This window comes from Watersipora subatra, chromosome 8, assembly GCF_963576615.1.
Source record: "Watersipora subatra chromosome 8, tzWatSuba1.1, whole genome shotgun sequence".
NCBI classification, from domain to species: domain Eukaryota; kingdom Metazoa; phylum Bryozoa; class Gymnolaemata; order Cheilostomatida; family Watersiporidae; genus Watersipora; species Watersipora subatra.
This window is the reverse complement of record NC_088715.1, coordinates 65,323,698-65,347,296: the sequence shown is the minus strand read 5'-3', so window position 1 is coordinate 65,347,296 and position 23,599 is coordinate 65,323,698. Positions and strand designations below refer to the sequence as shown.

The 23,599-nt window shown below is 37.7% G+C and overlaps 1 protein-coding gene across 2 annotated transcripts in view; it reads right to left on the bottom strand.

Moving 5' to 3' along the window:
* Window positions 1-22,819, bottom strand: part of LOC137401629 (uncharacterized) — a 31,651-nt gene extending 8,832 nt beyond the window's left edge. For both annotated transcript variants that reach the window (XM_068088070.1, XM_068088071.1), the window contains exons 1-6: window positions 22,640-22,819; window positions 18,907-19,030; window positions 17,584-17,657; window positions 16,037-16,171; window positions 12,556-12,667; window positions 11,294-11,378 (exon numbers count right to left, since the gene is read on the bottom strand). In XM_068088070.1, coding sequence (XP_067944171.1) covers window positions 11,294-11,378; window positions 12,556-12,667; window positions 16,037-16,171; window positions 17,584-17,657; window positions 18,907-19,030; window positions 22,640-22,692 — 583 coding nt within the window. In that variant the 5' untranslated portion in view covers window positions 22,693-22,819. The remainder of the gene's footprint in view (window positions 1-11,293; window positions 11,379-12,555; window positions 12,668-16,036; window positions 16,172-17,583; window positions 17,658-18,906; window positions 19,031-22,639) is intronic.
* Between the last annotated feature and the right edge of the window lie 780 nt (window positions 22,820-23,599).

Sequence of the window (23,599 nt, the reverse complement as noted above, 5' to 3'; positions counted from 1 at the left end):
TTGGTCTGAGCGTTTTGGCAATGAGATTGCCTAACACATCAAACAACATATCAACTGATAGAGAAAAAAAATGCTTTCTTTTAAGATCAACTCAAATTTGATGCAACCACATCTTTAACAATGATGTACCAAAAGGAAACAACTCCCAATCATTTACTAATTGTGAAGGATGAAGGCGAGATATGTGAGATATGGCCAGCATATCCAGATATTGTTGGAGCAGCTTAAGGGAAGTAAAGGTGAGACATTATTTAGATTGTAATGAGAGCAGAGGCTGCGTTTAAGATGTAAGGATATGAGAATATACCTTGATGCTGTGAGGGTACGCCCTGACCTTTCGACCTCAACAGAATCTCATTGCTATCCAGAGTCAAAGAAGAGAAGTGGCCAGCGCTGTCCCAGTGGACAGCACTGCGAGACTGCCCTGGGTGTGGTGAGAGTGAAGAGAAGTTCAACTGACTTATCGATACTATATTGTTAACATCACTTCTATGTTCGATGTTCTACATTATACACTTAGGTGTGATTACAAGTATCGTGTAGCGCAAAGACAACGAGTCTAATTAATAATTGTCTATGAATTGAAACCTAACCAGCATAAGATTGCATTGGAAATGCAGACACTGGTCTAGCTAATTAAAAACTCTGCACAGTGAGCAGACGAATCCCATCTACGTGATAGGCAACGTACGGTCCTCATCAAACACTACAGCTATTCGATGTGACTACTGTTTATATTTTACATGTGGTTACTAACATTGATTTATAATCACTATCTAAATAGCTCTGGAATGTGTCTATAACCTTGGCAGCATTAAAAAATAACTAGTACCGTACTTTTCAGACTACAGTGCACCCTCGAGATACGATTACCCTGATATACGATTTATTCACCTTACGAAGTTGAACAACGTGAGATCTTCACCTCACTATACGAATTTTATTTCACTATACAAATTTGAGAAAAGTTTCGCGCGAGTTATAATTTGGCGGTCGGTGTGCTCATAACCCACGTCGAAATAACAAAGACGCCGAAATGCGGTTTGCCGAAAACATTTCACAACGTTTAGAAGAGACACGATGATCGACTTCTCTCAGGTCAGCGTTCCACGTGGGAAATTTTGTGAAAAGCACATAATTGAGAGCGAGTATTCATTTTTAGCGTTATCATCCCTCTACAAGACAAAGGAAAAATGATTTCCATGACAACAGAGTTGGAGGTCATAAATAAATAAGAAGACGCCTGTATTGTTAATATTGCCAAAGAATATGTTCGCAACCAATCAACAATTGCAATTATTAAAAATAAGAAACTCGTTAAAGCAAGCACAATGAAGAGCTTACGACTGACGACTTGAAGGAGTTGAAAACAATACACGGGATGTAGAAGAGACATAAAAACCTACATCGGCAGAAAAGTGTTAAGTGGTAATTTATCGATGTGAGCTGGTACATAAAAACATTACTGTACAATGCATATCATTATTTATCTTCTTTGTGTGACATTTTTCTCGTGCTTTTTTCAATACATTTTATGTGTGATTTATTTCATTTTGATTTTATGTTTTATTTTCTTGTTTAACCATGTCTTTGCAGATGGGCCTGTTTTTTACTACGTAAATACAAATCACCGTATGCATGTAACTCATATATAACTAGCTACTCAAGATAGTTGACGCATCCATATTACTTTCTAGAAGATGCTAAAACCATACCATTTAGGGTATAAATACGTACAAATCTCTGTATGTATGGGCACATTGATTTTTGTGCACGTTTCATTCAAGACAACTACTGTACAACCTTCTCTGAATCATTTTACAAATGTTAGCTAGCTAGCAATTTTCTGCACTGCACCAGCATTTACAGTGCACGAGCAAGCGTTATCCTCAATAAGTGATAATCCGCACTAAGTTAGCTTATTTTCTTCGAGCACTCTCTGTACCAGCAGCAAAGTTGTGTCTTCCTGGCAACTTCTGCTTATTACGACCCAAAAATAATAAGCTAGATTAACAGCTCGTCACGTTACTCCAAAGGTATTGGCGTACACTACTGTATAGTAAATAAAATTTCATTTTTTGATGGCCATTATATGGTCAAGTGTACGAGAGGCCACTTTTGAGCATTGCAACGCACGACTTTTATGGTCAAGTTAGGTTTAAAATGGTTTTAATCAGACTCGCTAAAGGCTACAGTAAAAGCTGGGAAGCGAAAAGATTTTAGTGATGAAAAGTTAAAATTTAATGAAATAGTTAAAAGTACATACTGAAACTCAGCTTTAACTAGCTTTGGATGTGTGTTTAGCAAGCTAAACATATTTGAAGTGAATTAAAAGCTTATGTTGTACGTACGTCTTGACAGTAAGAACTCCTTACCGTGCGTACTGCATTTCGTACACACATGATGTTGCATTTTATAGTTTTGCAGATCATAATCACTAGGTGCACTTAATACAATGCAGCTACTGTAGGTAACTATAGTTAACATACTATTTTGTTACTAATTTTCAATATGTACATTTTTATAAAATTTTGGACAATTTTGTTTTGCATCGTGTAATTACAATGGTTTCTATACCTCTACATACGATTTTTTACCTATACGATGCCAACCTTGGAACGGATCAACATTGTATCTCGAGGGTGCACTGTATAAACCGCACCCCTATATAAGCCGCATCTGCTTTATTTTTCAAAAACCGATAATAAACAAACAATACATAGGCCGCAACTTTGTATAGGCTGCAGAACTCAAGACGGTGCTTTTTAACACGGCGGCAACTTCGCTGTTTAAAACGGAAGTGTCTAACGGCACTGTTTCGTATTAACCGACGCTTTTTAACCTAGTGCCTAACGGGTCAGTATCGTAAGGCATTGTTTCGTATTTTCTTTCATCGCTAAAGGCGCACTAACCGATTATGGTTAATGCGCCCAATCGGTCAAAGAAAAAGCCACAGAATAGCCGCACCCTTATATAAGCTGCATGGCTCAAATCATCAGAAAAAAGTAGCGGCTAATAGTCCGAAAAGTACAGTACTCATAACAACAGCTGAGGCCCTACAGCAATTTATATTTCTGTGTACCATTGCTTTATTGGAGTTGCTTTACTTATGGGACAACCATGTGCTCTTCTAGGAGTAACAAATAATAGTGGCCGTTCATGTCTACCTTAGCCTACTTTCCTATGTGGAATGTAACGAGAGTGTGTTAGCGTGAGAGAGGAAGGAGATTACCAATGACAGGCGAAGAGGCAGAACGAGGTGTGAGAGAGTTTGCCCACTTTCCAGAACAAGTTGGAGAGATACAAGTACCACCCGCTGCTACAATAATAACAACGAAACGAAAAAATGCACAATTTTGACCATGCTGGGCCCTATCTCTACGAGTGGCCAACAAACTATAATTAGATCAGATATTATCAGTGTAAGCAGACTAGATTACAAGCTTCACGATAATCAGAATGTTACGTGTCTAATATAACATGTCTCTGGCCATGAAGGCCATCAGGTGCATGTGCCTTATGGTTATCTTGACTGACCATTAAACCTTTTGCAGGCATAGCGACATTTTGTTTTGCGGTACTGACGCTAGTGGGCAGAGCGACTTTTATGTCGCCACACGAACATTTTTATAAATTGATTTCTGTTTAGCTAATAGCTTTCTTTTAAAAATTTTCTTTTACTGTCATGGCATCCTCCAAAAGCTATAGGCAAAGGCAAGGCTATAGATGAACAAAAATAAGCACACGGTGTCAAGACTGCGATGTAGGCCTCTGTAAGGTCAAATGCTTCCCAAAGTACCATAGCTAGAGAAACAGTTATATGAAGAATTGATTGGAAACATGTTTATTTGTATTTACACGTAAACATAATACACGTATACAATATAATAAATAAGAGTGTATTAACTATTTTTTAATTGATTTGTGAAAATTTAATTTGCCCAGGGGGTCAGAAATAGCCAAAAAAAACTTGCCTGCAAAAGGGTTAACAAGATGGTCTTACCACTCATTGGTAAGCAGAGTATAGCACAGTTTTAGCAGCAACAGATGCGAGGGATTTTGTATAATTAATTTCTAGAGCTCAAAACTTACCGATAATTACTTTTGGTAATTATATACAGGCACTTATGAGAAAATGAATTTTATAAAATTATATAAAAACTATGTTTAAAAGATTAAATGATATGTAAAAAGGTTTCAATAAAAACCAATAAGGTTAGTTCACCAATTGCTAGTTCACCTTTGAGACACAACAGTCAAGCACAGGTTCAGCAATGCACAGACTTAACCCTTTCGCAGACAAGTTTTTTTGGGCTATTTGAGACCCCTGGGCAAAGTAAATTTTCACAAATCGATTTAAAATGATAATACAAATAACCATTTATAAGTCAAATTCTTATATAAGTGTTTCTCTAGCTATAGTAATTTTGGAAGCATTTGCCCTTGCAGAGGCCTACACCACAGTCTTGACATCATGTGCTTATTATTGTTCCTCTATAGCTTTGCCTATAGCCTTTGGAGGACGCCATGACAGTAAAAGAAAGTTGTTGCACTCTGGGAAAATATTCAGAAAGCAGTAACAGAAGCATAAACAAGCTACAAACAAAAATTTCGATTTTATTCAAATACATTTTGATTTGAGATTTTTCGTTCGTTTAGTATTGCAAAAACGATCATTTTTTTTCTCAAAACGGCTGATTTTTTGGTTGCTAACAAAGACCAATATAGTTGAGTTTACTATTAGTAAGAAAATTAAATAAAAAACGCAATAAGCTCACCAGAAATCAATTTATAAAAACCGTTCGCGTGGCGACATAATAGTCGCTCGCTCTGCCCATTGGCGGCAGTATCGCGAAACGACAATAATGACGATATGCCTGCAAAAGGGTTAAAAACTGAGTGGGTGATGGGAGTGATAAAAATACACATCTTACCCTGAGTTAGACCAAATAGAACCTAAATCAACTTAGCTTACTGTATATATTATGTAACATTCTCTTTCCTTTTTCTGTTAATTTTTACTAGCATTTTTATTTGCGAATCTACAATAGTCCGAGAAACTTTGGATGGTCTGAGAAACTTTGGATGGTCTGAGAAACTTTGGAAGTTAAAATTTACTTTGGATGGTCTGAGAAACTTTGGAAGTTAGAATTTACTTTGGATATGGAATCAAAAATTTACCTAAACTTAAATGTTGGAAATGTTACAAGTTAATGTGATTGTTAGGTTGAGGTTTGACTGTTTAGACAAAGATTAAACTTCAACTGTTTTTTTGCATGGATAAAAATAAAATGTTATAATTTTTCAATTTACATGCTCATACATAACATAACCTGTCACGCAGACTGCCCCAACATTGCATAGTTGATGGTGTTTGAATATACCATGATGCAAATGGAATAAGGACGTTTTAGCATTTATAATTTAAAAAGGTGGTTGAAAAATACAAGTCCCATTACATTTGTGTCACACACTACCTTCAGGACTGACATCATTCGCCTCAGTGTGATGACCAGCAGCAGGTGCTTGCGGTATGACACTTTCATGGGGCACATAGTCTTTAGCCTGTTTAAAAAGAGCTAGTGTGTCAGGAGACAATGGTATTATGCTCTCATGCTTCTCATAGGGCGGGATTCTGCATGATGGTGCCGAGGAGGGAACAGGTGGGAGAATACCGAGGTCAGAGCGATAGTCTGGGTGCAGTGGAGGGTCGACAGGCTGAAGTGGAGGAATGCAGAGACTGAAGCCAGTGATGGGACTAGGTTTGACCGCGAGACAGTAGTTAGGGGAGGCGTAGCCAGGCTCTGGAGTGACTGGAGAAAAAGAGGAGTGCATAGAAAGGTGGTAACTGTGGAAAGAGAAAAGGAAGAAAGGGGATGAACCAATATCCTTCGTTTTTTTGACGACATCAAGCCATTTGCACATGCGCTCGTTCATGAAAAAGACGCCATATTTGTAGAAAACGATCATTTTTATTTTATTTACTAGTACTTTTTGGTGTTGTTTTGATACTATAATAAAAAAATTGCAAACGAAAGCATCGGTTTCAAACATTTATTGCAAAAGCTTCGTGTTTTTTAACAATAAAATTGTCTATAAAGATAGCTGACAATGATAAAATTATGTCACAAAAAAACGAAGGATTGTGATTATAAACTGAATGATTGATGGCATAAAATAGGAAGATGAATAAACACTTCTGTGTAAACTAAGGGGCCAGTTTAGTCAACTAGTCAAGAATAGAGTATGAACTGTACACTTCGCGCTACCGTGCAGCAAATTTAAAGTTGTACTCTTATAGTAGATGCAAATAGAGAAGACAACTGTAGTTACCTGCACTTACGCACTATGTTTTCATGACGTGTACGATGCGCAAATTTGAGCCAATCAGCAAGTTATTCGCATCATGGGAACGGCATAAACCCGCAATATAAGCGAGTTGGTGATTCACAAAACTTTATCGAACCCATCATGCTTGCCCATCATAATGGAAACAGCACTTGTGAATGATGCGCATTAAAATACCGCGCCAGCTGTTCAATTTTAACCATTTTCAATACTTTTCAATACTAATAACCATTCGCTCTTTCTCAATTGAGTTTTACGCATTTGCGTCACTAATTAATAACTTATGGCATACGCGTTTACCTGTTTTCAACAAGGCGCCAGAGTCAATCCACATCATACAAATGTCCATAGAAACACTCAATTCGCATGGTAATGCAACATGCGCACAACTCCAAGCCCGCATGATGCGCGTCATCGGCACATAGTGATGTAAATGCTCATCTGAAGCAGGTTCTAATGATCCATTGATTTAAGCATTAGGGGCTTAAGCTAGGATTAAAGCATGTGTCTTTGTAAGCAGGGTTTGAGACAACTACTTGATAAAACTACTAGTGCTGTGCAAAATTATGGCAACCCCCTGCACAATATGACAGGCATCATGTTCCATCGGTAATTTTTGTGCTTAAAATCAAGATAATTAAACAATGTTATACATCATTTTGTTCAGAAATTTGTGAGCAATTTAAAGGTGCATTTTATTTGTAGCACATTCCAACTGTTTTTTTTATAACTGAAAAATATATATCCAATGGTGGAAAACTTGTCGCTTTAGTGAAAGTGCTCGAATTGGTTTAGCAGCAAACATTGCTTAATTGAGGAAAACTTACAAACTGAACTCTTTGTACAAGTGATAGTGGCCCTGACAAGGGCCGTTGGGTTTAAAATTGAGGTCTAGTAATTTGTTGGCCAGCCTTTATTTCTGATGACAGCACGACACTGCCTTGGCATGCTGCCAACCAGCTTTTTCGAGTTTGTTCAGGTGTCACTAAGTGATGACAGGCCTCAATAATCTTCTCAATCAGTTCTCTTTTGCTACTAGGTTTGCACTTGCTAATTTCCCTGTCCACTTTTTGCCACAAATTTTCAATCAAATTGGCAACCCCTTTGTAAATCAACAATTTACAACAACAAACGCGCACCAATTTACAATTTTGCACAACACTGTACTTGGATGCCAATATATGCTACCAGATTGGCAATTCACCCAGCAACTGGTAAGACAGACTACATATACAATTATATCAGACAGGACATTTCATTCAAGAAGCTAAGAGAAGTAATCACACCGCTTACTTTAGACACACTTCAAACAAGCACTGTCAATAGAATAGAGTGATTGTTAGAAAAAACTAGAGTATTAGATGTAGAACGCTATCTAGCCACTAGTTCCTGCTATAGAAGAGGGCTATGCATACAAACATCCACCTGACCTTTGGTGTGAGGGTTCAATGGCTTTATACACTCATCAGCGAGGACACTTTTTTTAACGAGACCAGCAGGAGGCGTAGAAGGTGAGTCGGAAGGTGACGGAGAAGGGGGCAAACGCGCACCAGGTTTGGCTGACCAAGTTACTGGATTAAATTGAGAAACTGAAACAAGATGAGGCAAAACTCGATTTACTGGCAGAACCATAAACTGGTTGAGGCTTACTAGCATTTCAGGTAAATTTCGTGAGATCCGAAGTAGTGCTGCACAATATCTTTGCATGTACATTCGATTATTTGGTATCAAAATATATAGAATATCGAAAAATATCGAACATTGGAGTTGTCTTCTTTCGATATATAGTGTTAGACTTTAACATGAACGATATGGGTTATTATCGGTTGAAAAACAGTAGTTGTCACCTCGTTACAATAAAGAGAATAGACAACTCCATTTTTGCAAAATAAAATATCGGCTTCGATATTCATATCGACTTGAAAACTGACCAAATATAAAATCCTCCACTGAAATATATCGTCATATCGAATTATATCGTGTTATCGTGCAGCACTACTCCGAAGGCAAGCTCACACTAGCGAGCTAGTTGCAAGCCCACGAGCCTACCAGCGCTTGGCTACGAGCCAACTAGCGTTTGGCTACGAGCCAACTAACAGCACATCTACTAGCGCTTGGCTATGAGTCAGAGCAACAAAGAACATCCTACCGAGCCACCGGTGACCTTGGATAAGAACTGCACAAGTATGGATCATGTAATGATTGTTATCAACTCAATGATTGTAGGAGAGACGACTGCTAACCGAGTGAAGAGCTAGCAACTCCCAAGAGAATACACAAGCTGAACTATTGGAAGAGATGACAACTGTATACATATATACGTTCAGAGACAGCGTTGACCCAGCCGACTAGCGAGACAAATAAAAGGACCAATATATGCAACTTCTGGCAAAACACTGGCTGCATCACCTGTGAGCGCCTTACAATGCCTTAAATGTGAGCCCATGTAATCATCTTCAGCACGTGTGAAGCCAGTGGGATGCAACCAACCTTCGCTGGGTTGAAATGACGTCGTATCAGAACACAGGCTACGGTGCTTTGCAGACCAAGTAATTGGGTTATATTTGGAAGCTATAAGAGATAAATGGCCTCACAGTGTTAGAACGGCAACAAACTTCAGCGCAGACAGATCCAACTCGGAAACTGTACAAAGAGACAGCAATAGTTCAGCGAATGCCAGTTACTGACAACTTAATCAAGCCTAGGAAAGACAGTTATATTAGCTGATAGCTATCCATAAACTGCCAGTGATTACTTGTAGAAATATAAACTCCTTTTATAAAATGACTGAGAGAGGAGCGGGTGTGCAGTCAGAGCTCACCTGGATGTAAGAGTACAACCAGCTAACCACCCGTTAGTCAAACCTGTTCTAATATCCTTCAACTAATCGAGCATCACTGAGTACGTGAGTGTTGCAGGAATAATCCCCCTACTATATAACAATATTTCAGTGGTATCCGGAGAGGTTACTGATATAGGAGCACTTCATATATTGTAATACGCCGATGCTACAGTGCATGAGGGTCATAATACTACACGCTGTAGAAAAAGGAAACTGATATTTCTTCCTACTCGTGACGCAAACCTGCGCTGGCAAACAAGTCTTTTCACTTTTTAATTTTACATGACATATTCAAAGTAATTAAAAAATATCACACAGATATTAAGCCATTAGAACGCTATTACTCTTCTTGAAAACTGAAAACAAAATGAGTTTGATAAAGTTTGAGTTTTCTATTTTCTTTCATTTAACACAGGAACTTAGGCTAGATGATCTCTTTACCAGTCTAATGGAAAGGAAAAACAAAACTTTCATTTCCACGCCGATCTTTCCATAGACACAGTTCGAATGTCATATCTTTGAATACATCGAATGTGTGCTAATTTCATCAGGTCCTTTTATTTACTGTAATTAATATTGTCATTGTAAAAGCTTCAGGTTTTTTACTGAACCTAGAACTTGATCACAAACACTACAATCACTACGCTTTAGTATTTACGATAACTAGGATATATTCTAAATGCACAAAAGAATTTTCATTTTCATACAGGAACTATTCTTATGAGAAAATGAGGCTATTTTCGGGGACATTTTTTTCATAACGATGAATGCCGTATTGGAGCATTTGTAGGAATGAATCAAAGTATGTATTTGCAATGCACGAACAACATTGTGGACATACATAGCTGATGACTCGCTGCCTTTTAGCATTTACTAGGTCAGCACGCTGGGTCCATCATACGAAGACTTAACATGTGTGTTTAGCTACGAGCTCTCGTAAAGAGATATAATAAAGTAACCAACAGGATATGTTAATACCTATAACCTTGCTATTGAAGATGCTACAGAATTGCGTGCTCTGATCGAAAGTAGTGAGTAGTATAAAATATACCAAAGGTCCCAAACCAGCCACACATTGAGAGATAATATCAAAGATGTTGATACTTGGTTTGCATACGCATGAGTTGAGGGACGACGGAGAAATAGATGAAAGTTAATTCGCAAAGAAACATGAAGAGACAAATTCAAACTAGTAGCTCTATCTAGACACGGAATAAAATGAAGAGTTCTATAGATGTTGCAGTCTTCTGTCCTGGTATCTGTAGAAAACACCATCTGAACGAGCAGCTACCCTACAAAGTCGCTGTATGCGGTTAAACCCTATGATTTGATCTCACCCTCTCAGACTACCTTCCAGTTAGCAGGACAATCCTCTGAGGAGCTATATTGTTCTATCAGTTTCTATATGCATGTAACTATCTAGACAACGCAAGTCTCAAAGACAGCGGTTTGGAATGGCAAGTTAGACAACTTGTATGCAACAAGTTAGACAACTTTGCGGTCAAATCTCTAACCTATCCACAATTCGCTAGACCAAAGGTTTGCACACCATTTTACATGACCGAAAGAGCTCAATCACTTCGAGAGGACAATGGTATGCTTACTACACTGATAATTGATGCTGCGATTTTCATCAAATGAAATAACCCATTGGAGAAAACACCCTTTTACTGAGTGACAATTTTAAGTTGATAAATATATAATTTGGTTGTCGAATGACCACAGAATGAAAAACCTGTGAACCTGAGAAAATCAAGAATAACCGATATTTAGAGAGCTTAGATCTGTTCTCCCTAGATTCGATCTGTTTTCCCTAGAGTCGATCTGTTCTCCCTAGAGTCGATCTGTTCTCCCTAGAGTCGATCAGTTCTCCCTAGAGTCGATCAGTTCTCCCTAGAGTCGATCAGTTCTCCCTAGAGTCGATCCGTTCTCCCTAGAGTCGATCCGTTCTCCCTAGAGTCGATCCGTTCTCCCTAGAGTCGATCCGTTCTCCCTAGAGTCGATCCGTTCTCCCTAGAGTCTATCTGTTCTCCCTAGAGTCAACTGAAACATGATAGCTAAGACAAGAACATAGTAACAGTGTATAAGCTGATATCAACTGACCTTTGCCCTTAGACTTGCCATGGAGTGAGTCAGCGTCACTATCACCAAAGAGATTACTGAAGGAGTTGCCAGCTTTGTTAGGATTCTGTAAGAGAGACGAGCACCTAGCACCAAGCATTAGCTAGACTTGCATATCACTGCTGACATTGAGGCGCATGACTGATATTAAAACAGACACATATTTACTAGATATGAATTAAACTTGTTATCTAAGAAAGGAGAGGAAGGAGTGGAGCATAAAGAATGGAAAGAAAGGAAGTGAAGTCAGTGCGTCCAGCTACGTGTTATGTTAAGCCAATCCCAGTGTAGCTGTAATAACACATATATTTATTGATCTCAATGATAATGCCATAGGTGAAAAAGAGCTTTACCTTCCAAGTGCTGCCCTCATTTAGTTGCTATCAATAACTGACACATACCCTAAGTGAGAGAATAGCTGACACATACCCTAAGTGAGAGAATAGCTGACACATACCCTAAGTGAGAGAATAGCTGACACATACCCTAAGTGAGAAAATAACTGACACATGCCCTAAGTGAGAAAATAACTGAGACATGCCCTAAGTGAGAAAATAACTGAGACATGCCCTAAGTGAGAAAATAACTGAGACATGCCCAAGTGAGAAAATAACTGAGACATGCCTTATATGAGAAAATAACTGAGACATGCCCTAAGTGAGAAAATAACTGACACATACCCTAAGTGAGAAAATAACTGACACATGCCCTAAGTGAGAAAATAACTGAGACATGCCCTAAGTGAGAAAATAACTGACACATGCCCTAAGTGAGAAAATAACTGACACATACCCTGTGAAAAGATAACTGACACATACCCTAAGTGAGAAAATAACTGACACATGCTCTACGCCGGAAAAGAGGAAGGCAGACTAGAGGCATACTGAAGACCTAAAGGTAAGCAACGCTGAGCAGTTTCACATAGTTTAAGACTATTCTCATGTTTAACCGGAACCTTCGTTGCTAACAAAATGAGTAAAAGCGTCAAATGACAATCCACCAAACAAGATTGGGACTGTTTGGTAATTTTACAAAACAATTGATGTAAAACTATATTGAGCCTTTTTAGGCATGCTGTAAACTCCATATACCTGAATGTTTTACTTGTATTGCAGAAGTTACCGAGAAATACAAGGTACACAAAGCATATTCAACATGACCCAAGATGGTGACATATTCACACAAGAAGCAGTGTGAGAAATAGAGACATGTGAGACAAAGAGAGAACAAAGGGATACACTCACACTGGCCTGTCTCTGCTGGGGTGGCTGATAATTTCCTACCATCTCTGGAGGATACACATGCTTCTCGGGTGCGCTATCTCCGGTTGCAAATGGAGCACCATGTCCCTGGTTCCTAAAACCATGTATGCTTGTAAAATCCAAACAAGAGATGAGGAAGAGCTTTTTCGCATGAATTTCTAGAAGGTAAAAGCTGACTATCACAAAGTGATGGTCAAATCTGAATCGGCTCCAAATGTCAGTAGTTGGGAATCACTGCTGACACCTTATAAAACCCCGGCATAAAAGATGACAAGACACTTAGGTGGCCCTTGTTCATGCCCCAGGGGAGCGATAAAGGTTGTTATAGCATGCTCATTGACAGTCACGGATAGTCCAAGCGTACAGCAGTAGAGCGAGAGCCAACTAGTAGTTACTAGAGTAGAGATTGAAGAGATTGAAATGTTTCAGAGCATAGAATACCTTCACCAGAGGGTAGACGCATGCTGAGCCAAGATACTGAGCACACACACATGTTACCTAGAGCATATCATTTGTCAACTCGGTTCAGACTCATATGTCTGTTCGTTACAAGTAATGATCCCATCAGTTTAAAGGTTGACTTGAACAAAAATTGAACATGACGATTATTTGGTATCAAAAGGTTCACCATGTCTTACTCTACTCTGTTGCAAGTTTAAATATGTAGAAATGTGATTACAAGCTATTTAAAAGCTCAAAAATGAACAGTTAATCACAGCCATCACGAAAATGGACGTAGGTTGGAATCCCTTATTTAAATGACGTATTCAACTCGACATGATTATTGTTTTGACTAAAAGGCTCAATATAAAACGCCTCGTAGCACTAATTTTATGACAAACGCTTCAGGTTTTACCGAAAAGCTCTATCTAGCATAAAAAACTAACATAATCTGATCATATGACCCATATTTCCCGCCAAATGGCGCGAACAACTTCTGCAGCATTTTTCGACTATCAGAATCCTCATGTGTATCAGAGGATGATATGCCCACCTCGAGCTAAGGTTAAAAATTTAACCGATTTTTAGTCTAGGTTTTGAGATATCAGTGCTGAAAGTGACAGATTACGATGATGATGAAATAGACGTGTGAGGACAATAGACATGGTTTTTTTTTTAAATGCGTGAGGTTTATTTGTGAAAATATTTCGACGAATGAGGTTGCATGAAAGTGTAAACAGAAGCACATTGCGTTCAACTACGTCACATTTGAGCCGGTTTGAGAGGGATTCCAACCTACGGCAGTTTTCGTGATAGCTGCGATTAACTGTTCGTTTTTGAGCTTTTGAGAGCTTGTAATCACATTTTCACATATTTTGAACCTACAACACGGCAGAGTAAATCATGGTGAACCTTTTGATACCAAATTATATAAATTTTGTTTCAAGTCAACATTTAAATATACAGAGGCTGAAGGTATTGATTTAGTTGCTATGATACGAACATTCAACTGGTAGAGTTGTTTTGATTACATATCTACCATTTTACTGCGGTCTCTTAAAGATTCTGGCTCATTCCCAACATGGGCTGTGTGTAAATTTTCTAATGTTCGGCAAATTCTACCAAAATTTCAACTTTTCGAAAAGTTTGGTGAAATCTTCCCTATTGAGTTATTAAAAATGTGCTAGAGAATTGCGAAGGGGCAGTCTAAATCTGCTTTGTTTTTAAATGATTGTCTAGTTGTGACAACCAATCAGAGCAGATTGAGCGTGTAGGTTGACTTTGCGCGCATGCAGCAGTAGAAGCCATAAAACAGTGCGAAAATGTAAACAGTGCAACTTTTTGTACAAGATAGAAATGCTTGATAATCGGATCGAGCATGGTTCCCAACTCTGATGGTAGAAATGAGCTACAGTACCCTTGAACCATGTGTGTGTACTCATGCACTTATACATAAATAGTGGGTTAATGGAGGCCTTTGTTAAACTTACATTCTGACTCAACACCTGCAGTATACAAAAACAATGTATCAGAGTTGCAAGGGAAGAACCTGCAGAGCATGCCCATCCACCCAAAGATGGCACCTACATGTAACGCTGTACCACAGACACGGAGTACTGGAAGTACACTCACTTGTAAGAGCTTGTAATCATATTCCCACATATTTTGCACCTACCACACAACAGAGTAAGACATTGTGAATCTTTTGATATCAAATAACTGTAATGTGAATTTTGTTGCAAGTCAACCTTTAAAGGTTGACTTGCAACAAAATTGACATTACAGTTACTTGGTATCAAAAGATTCACCATGTCTTACTCTGCTGTGTTGTAGGTGCAAAATATGTGGAAATGAGATTACAAGCTCTTAAAGGCTGAAAAACGAACAGTCAATCGCAGCCATCACGAAAACGCCGTATATTGGAATTCATTTCCAAAACGGCTCAAATGGGACGTAATTGAACAAGATGGCTTCTGTTTACACTTTCATGCAACCTCATTCGTCATAATATTTTCCCAAATATACTTCACGCATTCAATAAAACCATGTCTGTTGGCATGCGTCTATTTCATCATCATTGTAACGCTGTCACTTTGAGCACTGATATCCCAAAACCTACTGTAAAAACTCGTTTAATTTTTTAACCTTAGCTCGAAGGAATGCATATTATCCTTCGATGAACATGACGACCTGTTGGTCACACGTGATGGTCAAAAAATGCTGCAGAAATTGTTCGCGCTATTTGGCAAGATGCGCGGGCCATATGATCAGATTACGACTAGATGATTAGACCAAGCCGAAACAAAACTGCACCATAGCGAGCATCTATATTTGATACGGGCTTTCCGGTAGAACCCGAAGTGTTTGCCATAAACTAGTGCTACGAGATGTTTTATATTAAGCCTTTTATTGGCCTTTCAATTCACGTGATAACACCACGTGTCGAAAAAATAACAAAGTTGGCTTGAGTACGCCAGCAAACTAAAAAGATTCTAGCCTGCGGCGCTTTCGTAATGGCTGCGATTAATCGTTCGTTTTTGAGCTTTTAAGAGCTTGTAGTCACATTTGAACATATTTTGCAGCTAAAACATAGCGTAGTAAAACATGGTAAATCTTTTGATACCAAATAACTGTAATGTGAATTTTGCTGCAAGTAAACCTTTAAGAGAAAGCCTTGTTACCAATATAATTGGGGGTACTTACCAATATAATTGCTATCGAGCCTACTTCCATAAGTATCCACTGCTAAATACACCGATGTCTATCATTACAAATTCACGTGTCACTCTCATATTTCAAAGTCTGACGTTTCTTTCTACTTGAGTGTTACCTTCAAGCACCTCTTATTTTCAAAGTTAGGGATTTTTAGTTAAGGCATCACTACCAGGCCACACTAGATGATATACACACAGTAGATAGATACACACAGTATAAAAATTATTCTTTCTATAACGGTCATTCCAGACCCAATTACTTTCTTTGCTACTCAGTTCTAGAATGGCTAAAACAGGAAACAGTTTACCTAGACCGATTTATAGCCTGAGCTTCCTTTGCTGACATGTGATCAGACGGGAGGGCTTGCGGCTGCACAACCCTTGGCTGGCCAGTGCTGATCAAGTTATCGTTCGTAGCGAATGGTGTACCCTCTCCTTGGTTCCTGCAAAGACAGTCAGAATATTCAATATAGCCGCTGCCAGTCGTACTTCCACCGCATTGCAAAGCTGCTGTAGACAGGTGACTACTTGTCAGTTGTGGGTTCATGTGTTCAAACCGGAGCATGTGAAGTCATGTGGTTATTACGGTAATACTGCCAGTGTGCATGTAGACTAGTGCTGGGCACGAGTACTTCTTGGTCAACGGGTTTAGACCCGTCTCCTTCTGTTCGGGTTTTTCGAGTATCGGGTAGCTAGTAGTGCTAGGCTCGGGTATTTCTTTGCCTACGGGTTTTTCGGGTATCGGGTTTATTGATATGGATTTTATGTTCAAATTTTCTAAACAGATATATCTTCAAATTTACAAAGCAATTATATTTCTTTTCAATTTATTTATCATTTTTCACAGTTTTTATTGACTGACATTCGTACTCGCAGCGTTAACAGGTGGATTGTTAAACAGTCAAGATAGTCTGGGGCTACACGGCATTTTCGTGTCAACAGGTGGCAGAAGATAGGGTCTATGGTAGCTTAATACTTAAGCATGTTCTATGTACCTCTGACTTTTTGTAGATGGTGCTCCAAATATCATAAAAAACTTTACATTATCAGCTTTTTCCCTTAGTAAGGCTTGTTGGCTTAGTGAAACTTGGTTATAATGAATTATGTAATCCATCATAGCTAGCTGTGGTAATCAATTTAAACAGAGTTATTAAGTTTTCACCGCTACTATCAACGCTGATAGCTGTTTCTAACAAGGCGATAGCGGAAACAGACTAAGGACCTATGTGTTATCGGCGATAGCGAACACGCGCCGCGCCGTATTAAAAATGGCATAGATTTGTTTACGAAGCCGATTTGGCTGATTGCGCAAATAAAATGTGATGTAAGTATTTTTTCTCACCTTTTAATGACAAGTAATCACTGCTTGACTACAATATTTCTAGTATGCATAGTGAATAAGGTATGATATATTTTATTCTATCCATTAAATTAAAGACTCGTTAAACTCCATTGTCATGCCTCCTTAGCAAAAATGACACAGAGATGCCCTGTGGTCCCAGAGGATGCAATAGACCGAGTTTTTGTTAACACTACCCGACGGATCCGTGTACCAAAACCCGAACTTGAAAGTCAAACCCGAACCCGAAGGACCGGAATACCCGAAATCTCTATTACCCGATACTCGAGAGAAGATAAACCCGCGAGTTCAACGAGTATTACTACCCGTGCCCAGCACTAATGTAGACGGTGGAATCAGTTGGTAGTAATACTACCCGTAATTATTACCTAAATAGAGTATTACTACCCAAATAGACTGAAAAGAACAAAGAATGTCGAAGATTACAATTATAACATCCGTCCCTTTATAAAAAGTTTACAAAAAGCTAAGGCTAGGACTACCTAGTTACAATACCGTTGTCTATTAGCATTGAAGCTGTCCTTGTTGTCCGCGTAGGTGTGAGTGATCTCACCATTTGCACCTCCAGCCTACAAGAAACATCGACTGATGAGACAACATTCCAATGAGAAGCAGGTATCAACTATGTCAGTCAAAAAAGAATGCATGTTACGTATATAGCTAGATATCATATGCAGTTTATTACCCCTTACTTTTATATCAAATAGAGATTTGCAGCATACGATATCAAAAGGCTGTGGATTATCCAATAGACTTACAAAAAATTGCGAGTCGAATCAAGATTTAAAAATGGCCGGCGAATGAAAGTCTAAACCTATGGCTACAGGCAGCGACGAAGCCATCAACTGTACGATGCGTCATGACCAAACGAACATGTCGATATTTGTTAGTAAAGAAACTTTGATCGGATATGTGATTGAGCGAAAGAGGAAAACACCCACATTTATATTGGTAACAAAGTGTCTACAACACAAACATAATGTTGGCTCTGTTCATTCCAGCACAAGCTGCTCATATTTGAGGTTTGTGTTTGGTAGATTACGACAGGGATTTACATGTATGACTATTTATATATGTATGCCTAGACTCGTTTGTGAGAGACATGTGAAGGCCTCTGGTATCTGGTCGAACGAATTACAAAGCATTTCCCAATGACTCTCTAACTGATTGAATTTATTAAAAGCCAAAGTTTTTTTCTCTATCATTATTTGATTAAGCAAAGCTTTTCTCGAAGTTGGCCGATTTTCATCATCGTATGTAACAGTTTTCTCTTGATCAAACATATAACAGTACCAACAGCTGCACAAATTCTGTTGTCATCACAATTTGTTGTTGACCCATGATGAATAATTACTACACATGAAACGCTTGAATAATGATAATGAAAAACGCAGCGCTGGGTCAAAATCTTATTGGTCAGTCTATTTGGCAGCGTTTGGTAGCATTAGCCACCATTAGGTGTGTAACCACAAAACTTTATTTAGACTGTCCATCAGCTATGAATTTTATAGGTGCACTTATTGACTATAGAGCATAGACGCAGACTGAACATTGACAGAGCGAAGGTAATCACAAATGTAAAAGTAATTGTCATGAAAGACAAATCCATAAATGAAATATACTATATGACTCCAAACTCTGACTCATACACCACACTTACACCAAGCGGTACATAGGAACAACACAAAGCTCTGAAGACTTCGTCAAATTAAACTTGATGCATAAAATTAATAGTTATCTCCACAATCTTGTGAGTCTAATGTTTGCAATAGCGGCGGCTGTCCAAGCCCCAAAGGACAGGCATGTGTCGCTACCTACATTGCTGACACTTTGGATAACTGCTTGTGTGTCCCTCTGGTGTCTCTCTGCCTTCTCTCGCTCACTCTCCGCCTGGTAGTGTCCAAATATGTTATTGGAGTCTCCACCAGGAGCCTGCAGGACTCTGAAATTGACCTAAGCAGTCAGTACCTTGGATATATCTAACGTGTCAACTCAGAGAAAACAATTTCATGCCATTAAATCACAGTCTATTTTAATCAATGATTGACAACTAGTACAACTTCTAAACAGGTAATCATAACAACTTAAGTTTCATGATGCCGTTACGAGAGGAATAAAACAAAGGAAACACTATTACGTGTATCACTGCAGATAAGAACAAGGTCGACTCAGTTAGATCGGTGTAAATGGACTAAATATATTCCAAACAGGTTTTTACAAGTGTAATGAGGCCGTGCTAACAATTTCTAGTTGCTATAGCAACAGCTTTGTTGTGGAATTCATAAGAACTCTCCTCACTCATCCATGTTCGAAGTTCAATATCTTATTCCCTGATGCAGATAGATACTACCATATAAAATTATAATAATTGTACACTGTCAATTCTCTATCACTCTGCATCGAACAATCAACAATAATTAACTAAAAACTGAAATTTTTCTTGATAGGTCGGTGGTAATTTCAATTGTGATTTAATTAGTTGTGGTCTATTTCAACTAAACAAACGAAGATCAGATAGGTACATACATGTTTTATAATATTATTTCTGCTATCAACACCTTATACTTTGAAGGCAACATTAAATACAACTAAAGGGAGCGATAAGTACATATTGACGCTGTAAGGAAAGTTGGGAACTACAAACATCATAAATTGGTCTAGTAAGGTACTAAAAGCAAATAAATAGTCTTTTACTTAACTAAAGGCATCCAAAGTCTTCTGTATTATAAGATTTTGTAAGCTAAGTCATAAAAACCTTTGGAGAAGTTCAAACACTTCAAGTTAACACCTTGTTTAGGTGAGAGCTTAACTAGAGTAATGTTACAACGATAGGAGAATTGACGCAATTGCTCATGAGGCTACGAGCAGCTCAATGTAAAGCAAGGGTGGTCTCAGACTTGTAACCTTCACTAGTGTTGAGCATAATTAATGTTTAAAGATAGGCGAGTAGTAATATTACCAACAAGTTATCTTTGGTCATCCGTTAACTCATTCGCAACCATCGCGAATTAACTCGTGAATTCATATCGTCGCTAGGCTACCAACGCGAGTTATCCCTCCTTGGAAATTTACCCATTCTATGTACAGATATTTCTAAGTTATAGAAGAAAACTTGATTAGTTATGAAGAGAAATGTCTGGCCAATCGGAAAAACCTGCAAATATGCTTCAATGATATCTCTGGCAAAAGTTATAACCAAAATACTAAACCCATATCGACATCTAGCTAAACTGGAAATCATCATGGCGACTTGAAATTTTATCGCTGGCAATCAATTTTTTTCAACTCCAGAAGTAAATATGCCGATTCAGAAGTGGTAAGACAGTGAAAGACTGCATAAATCAAATTAAAACATTATTTTTAATGTTTCAAAGTTTTTATTAACTTTTAATTTTGCCAATTTGAATCGTTATGCTCGAATAAAATGCACTTTTTAGGCAGTCAGCCGTAATCAGACTAAAATTATCATTCAATTTCGATAGGATCATATCAATTCTTAGAGCTGTCTATGAAGTCTGAAAAGTCAAGAACAGAGTTACTGAACATGTTTTTATTATTTGAAACATGTTTATGATGGCTTATTTGAGTTATATTGGCATGAAGATTTGTTATGTTTTGGTTTCAAGGATGATACTCACTAAGAAAAGTTTGAAATGAGAGCTTTATGATTTTTTACGTTTATGACTGTCTTTTTAATAAAAATATCATTTATAACTTTGTATTTATGTAGGAAAACAATAATTTTAGCAAAACTACTTAATTTTTAGCCTTTGTATTGTGAAATTCTAACTTTGTTTCAGCAAGCGAAGGTCTTTGAGAATCATAAATTTTCTAACACTACCTTCTTTGAGACACATGTCTACATTTAAGTAATATGAAGTCTCTATCTGAATTTTATACCATTTGAAAGAGGAGACTTGGCTTGTTATTTGGAAAAGGGTATAAGTAACTTATCTCAATTCAGTTTCTTGAAGTAGTAAGTTAAATGATAACATTTTTCTGAAAAATTACTAGTATTTGAGGTAGATCGCATAAAAGTTAGTTGGTTGCGAATGTGCTAAAACAAGGGTTATCAATTTTCAACAATGCTAAGCAACATATCTTTACCGTGATATGAATTAATTATTCCCATCTATATATATATACACTAGATGAATGCCCGGCGTCACATGGGTAATAAAAAAGTTTTAACAGAACAAATGTTTTAATCAACATATACAAAGATTTAAAACAGCTTAGCAACAGTGGCAGGTAATGTAGTTGCTGTTGGCGTAAGTTGGCAATGAATTTGAGAAACTTAAGCTAGTCTAAATCTTTACTATGATTAGAGCTTATAATTGTGATTATAATCACGCGATCATGAACTTCAAGAGTGCTAGTAGCAACCAATAGTACTTTTGCAAGCGCATGTATTTGAACCGGTGTAATAAGTACGTGCACAATTATTTTATAGTATGGCAAGTAGACCGCGTTGTGGAATGAATAGTTCGCCTGTCTGCTGAATTTGGGATTCCAAGTTCCATTCCAATATGACATGGTTTGTCATTCATAAAACTTTTTCAACACAGCTGGACATATGAACAACACCCACTCATATATATATTTCTCAACGTTTGTGTATTCGTCTTTGTATATGTCCAGCAATGGAAATTTTGATATCTTGGAATAGAGTCCGTAAAACAGGAGATTTGATCTCAGAACCTTCCGCTGGCAAGTCCGACCGCCTAACTAAGCCACACAAGCTTGATAGATTCGCTAGGCGATATATGTCGCTGTAAGGGAGAAAATACCTTACGCTTTCGGTCACCACGCAAAGTCATGGCGTAGCATCATGAGGTAGCTCTTATTAGTAAGCTTACTCAAATTATCCATTAGCAATGTGCCAGGCACAAAGAAATGTCAGAAAATGAGAAACAATCTAAACAAAGCTCAAAAACAAGGTTTCTACAAGAATATTAAGAGACATTTTACATTGATACTATTTCAGAATTCTTATTTAAGACTGGGGCTGAAGAATGTTTTTTTTAAAGCAAACAAATAGCGAATGAACCATATTAAAAACTCTGAGTACAACAGGGGAGTTGCATATTTTTCAAAGAACACCGCAGATAGATTCTAATCCCCGCGTGTATTGAACAGCTATGGCTAGATTTTTCAAATTCTCCCAAAAACTTGTTAATAGAATGATTGATCATGGGACGGCTTCACTTCAAATGTTGAGAAGGAATCACAAAGTTGTTTTTCTATTTCAATATCTGCAATAAATACTGATAAGTTCGTTCATCAGTACATAATTATGATGAAAACTATGACTATAATAAGCAGACAGAACTTACGCGCATATAAAACTAATTTTTGGCAAAGTTAGTTGAGGTTACTTGACCAGTTTTGTTTTCATACATTAGACTCAAGCAGCTCGGCATATTAAACAATATCTACAAAAAAGTGTTCGGAAAAAGCGTCGGCCGAAAATAACTTAAAATCTAGCGCCATTGTATCTAACATTTCACGTCTATGTAGGTTAGCAAATCAGTGTCAAAAAAGTTATTACCTTGACGAGCTTTTTTCAGATGCCATACCCTGATAAAAGTTTGTAGTTGTCATGATTAATTTTACAAATTAAAACATATAACGTAATAAAAGCGCTGACAATTTGCAAAATGCTGAACTAACAACGTTATTCTTTTACAAAGAAAATGTTGTTTTCATTGAATGCGGCTTGGACGGCTCCTCCAATCAGAACCGAGAAACGAATGTTTGGTATACGCAAAAATAAAACTAGTTGTCATGCGGTCCAAAGCAATATACAAGCAAAAATATAACTGTTTTTTAATTTATTAGAATTTTAGTTTTAAATTGCAACTGCGTAAATTTTAGATAAAAAAAATAATTGCTTAAAATAAGTAATTCCTTTTTTTTAAATAAAAGCCCAAGTTTCTAGTCTATTGCCCCTTATGGAAAAACTGAGCAGCGAAATATTGGCTAACTTTAGCAAAAATCCTAACACTGCGAGCTTCTTATTTTGGAGACTTCACCAGCAAAGGAGCAGAGGGCACGTGTATACAAACGAGCGAATCTCGATCTAATAAACACTCGTTACTGCAAGGCCGCACCCAGTAAGCCAATTTTCTGTTCCTAATATTGCTCGGTGTTGTTGCTTGACAATCTACTCATTGGAATGGAAAAACAACGTTGCAATTAATCGCATCTTCAACACAATAACCACATTTTTTTTGTTTTGAGGTACGTATGCCAACGTAAAAATGCAATTGCTTGCCCTTGTTACACGACGTAGCCTATTTATGATATTGTAAACTAATTTAATTTATAAGCCTAGTGCTACAAAAGTATTATGAATCAGAGTCTATAGTTATTTTGTATTCAAAATTATGTGTAGGCTAGTCCAATTTTATATATTAACAAGAGCTACTGAAATTTGCTGCTGGGTCCTTGCTTGTATTGGGAAACAGTCCCAACATCGACAAGTCCGAACCTAGACAAGTCCGAACCT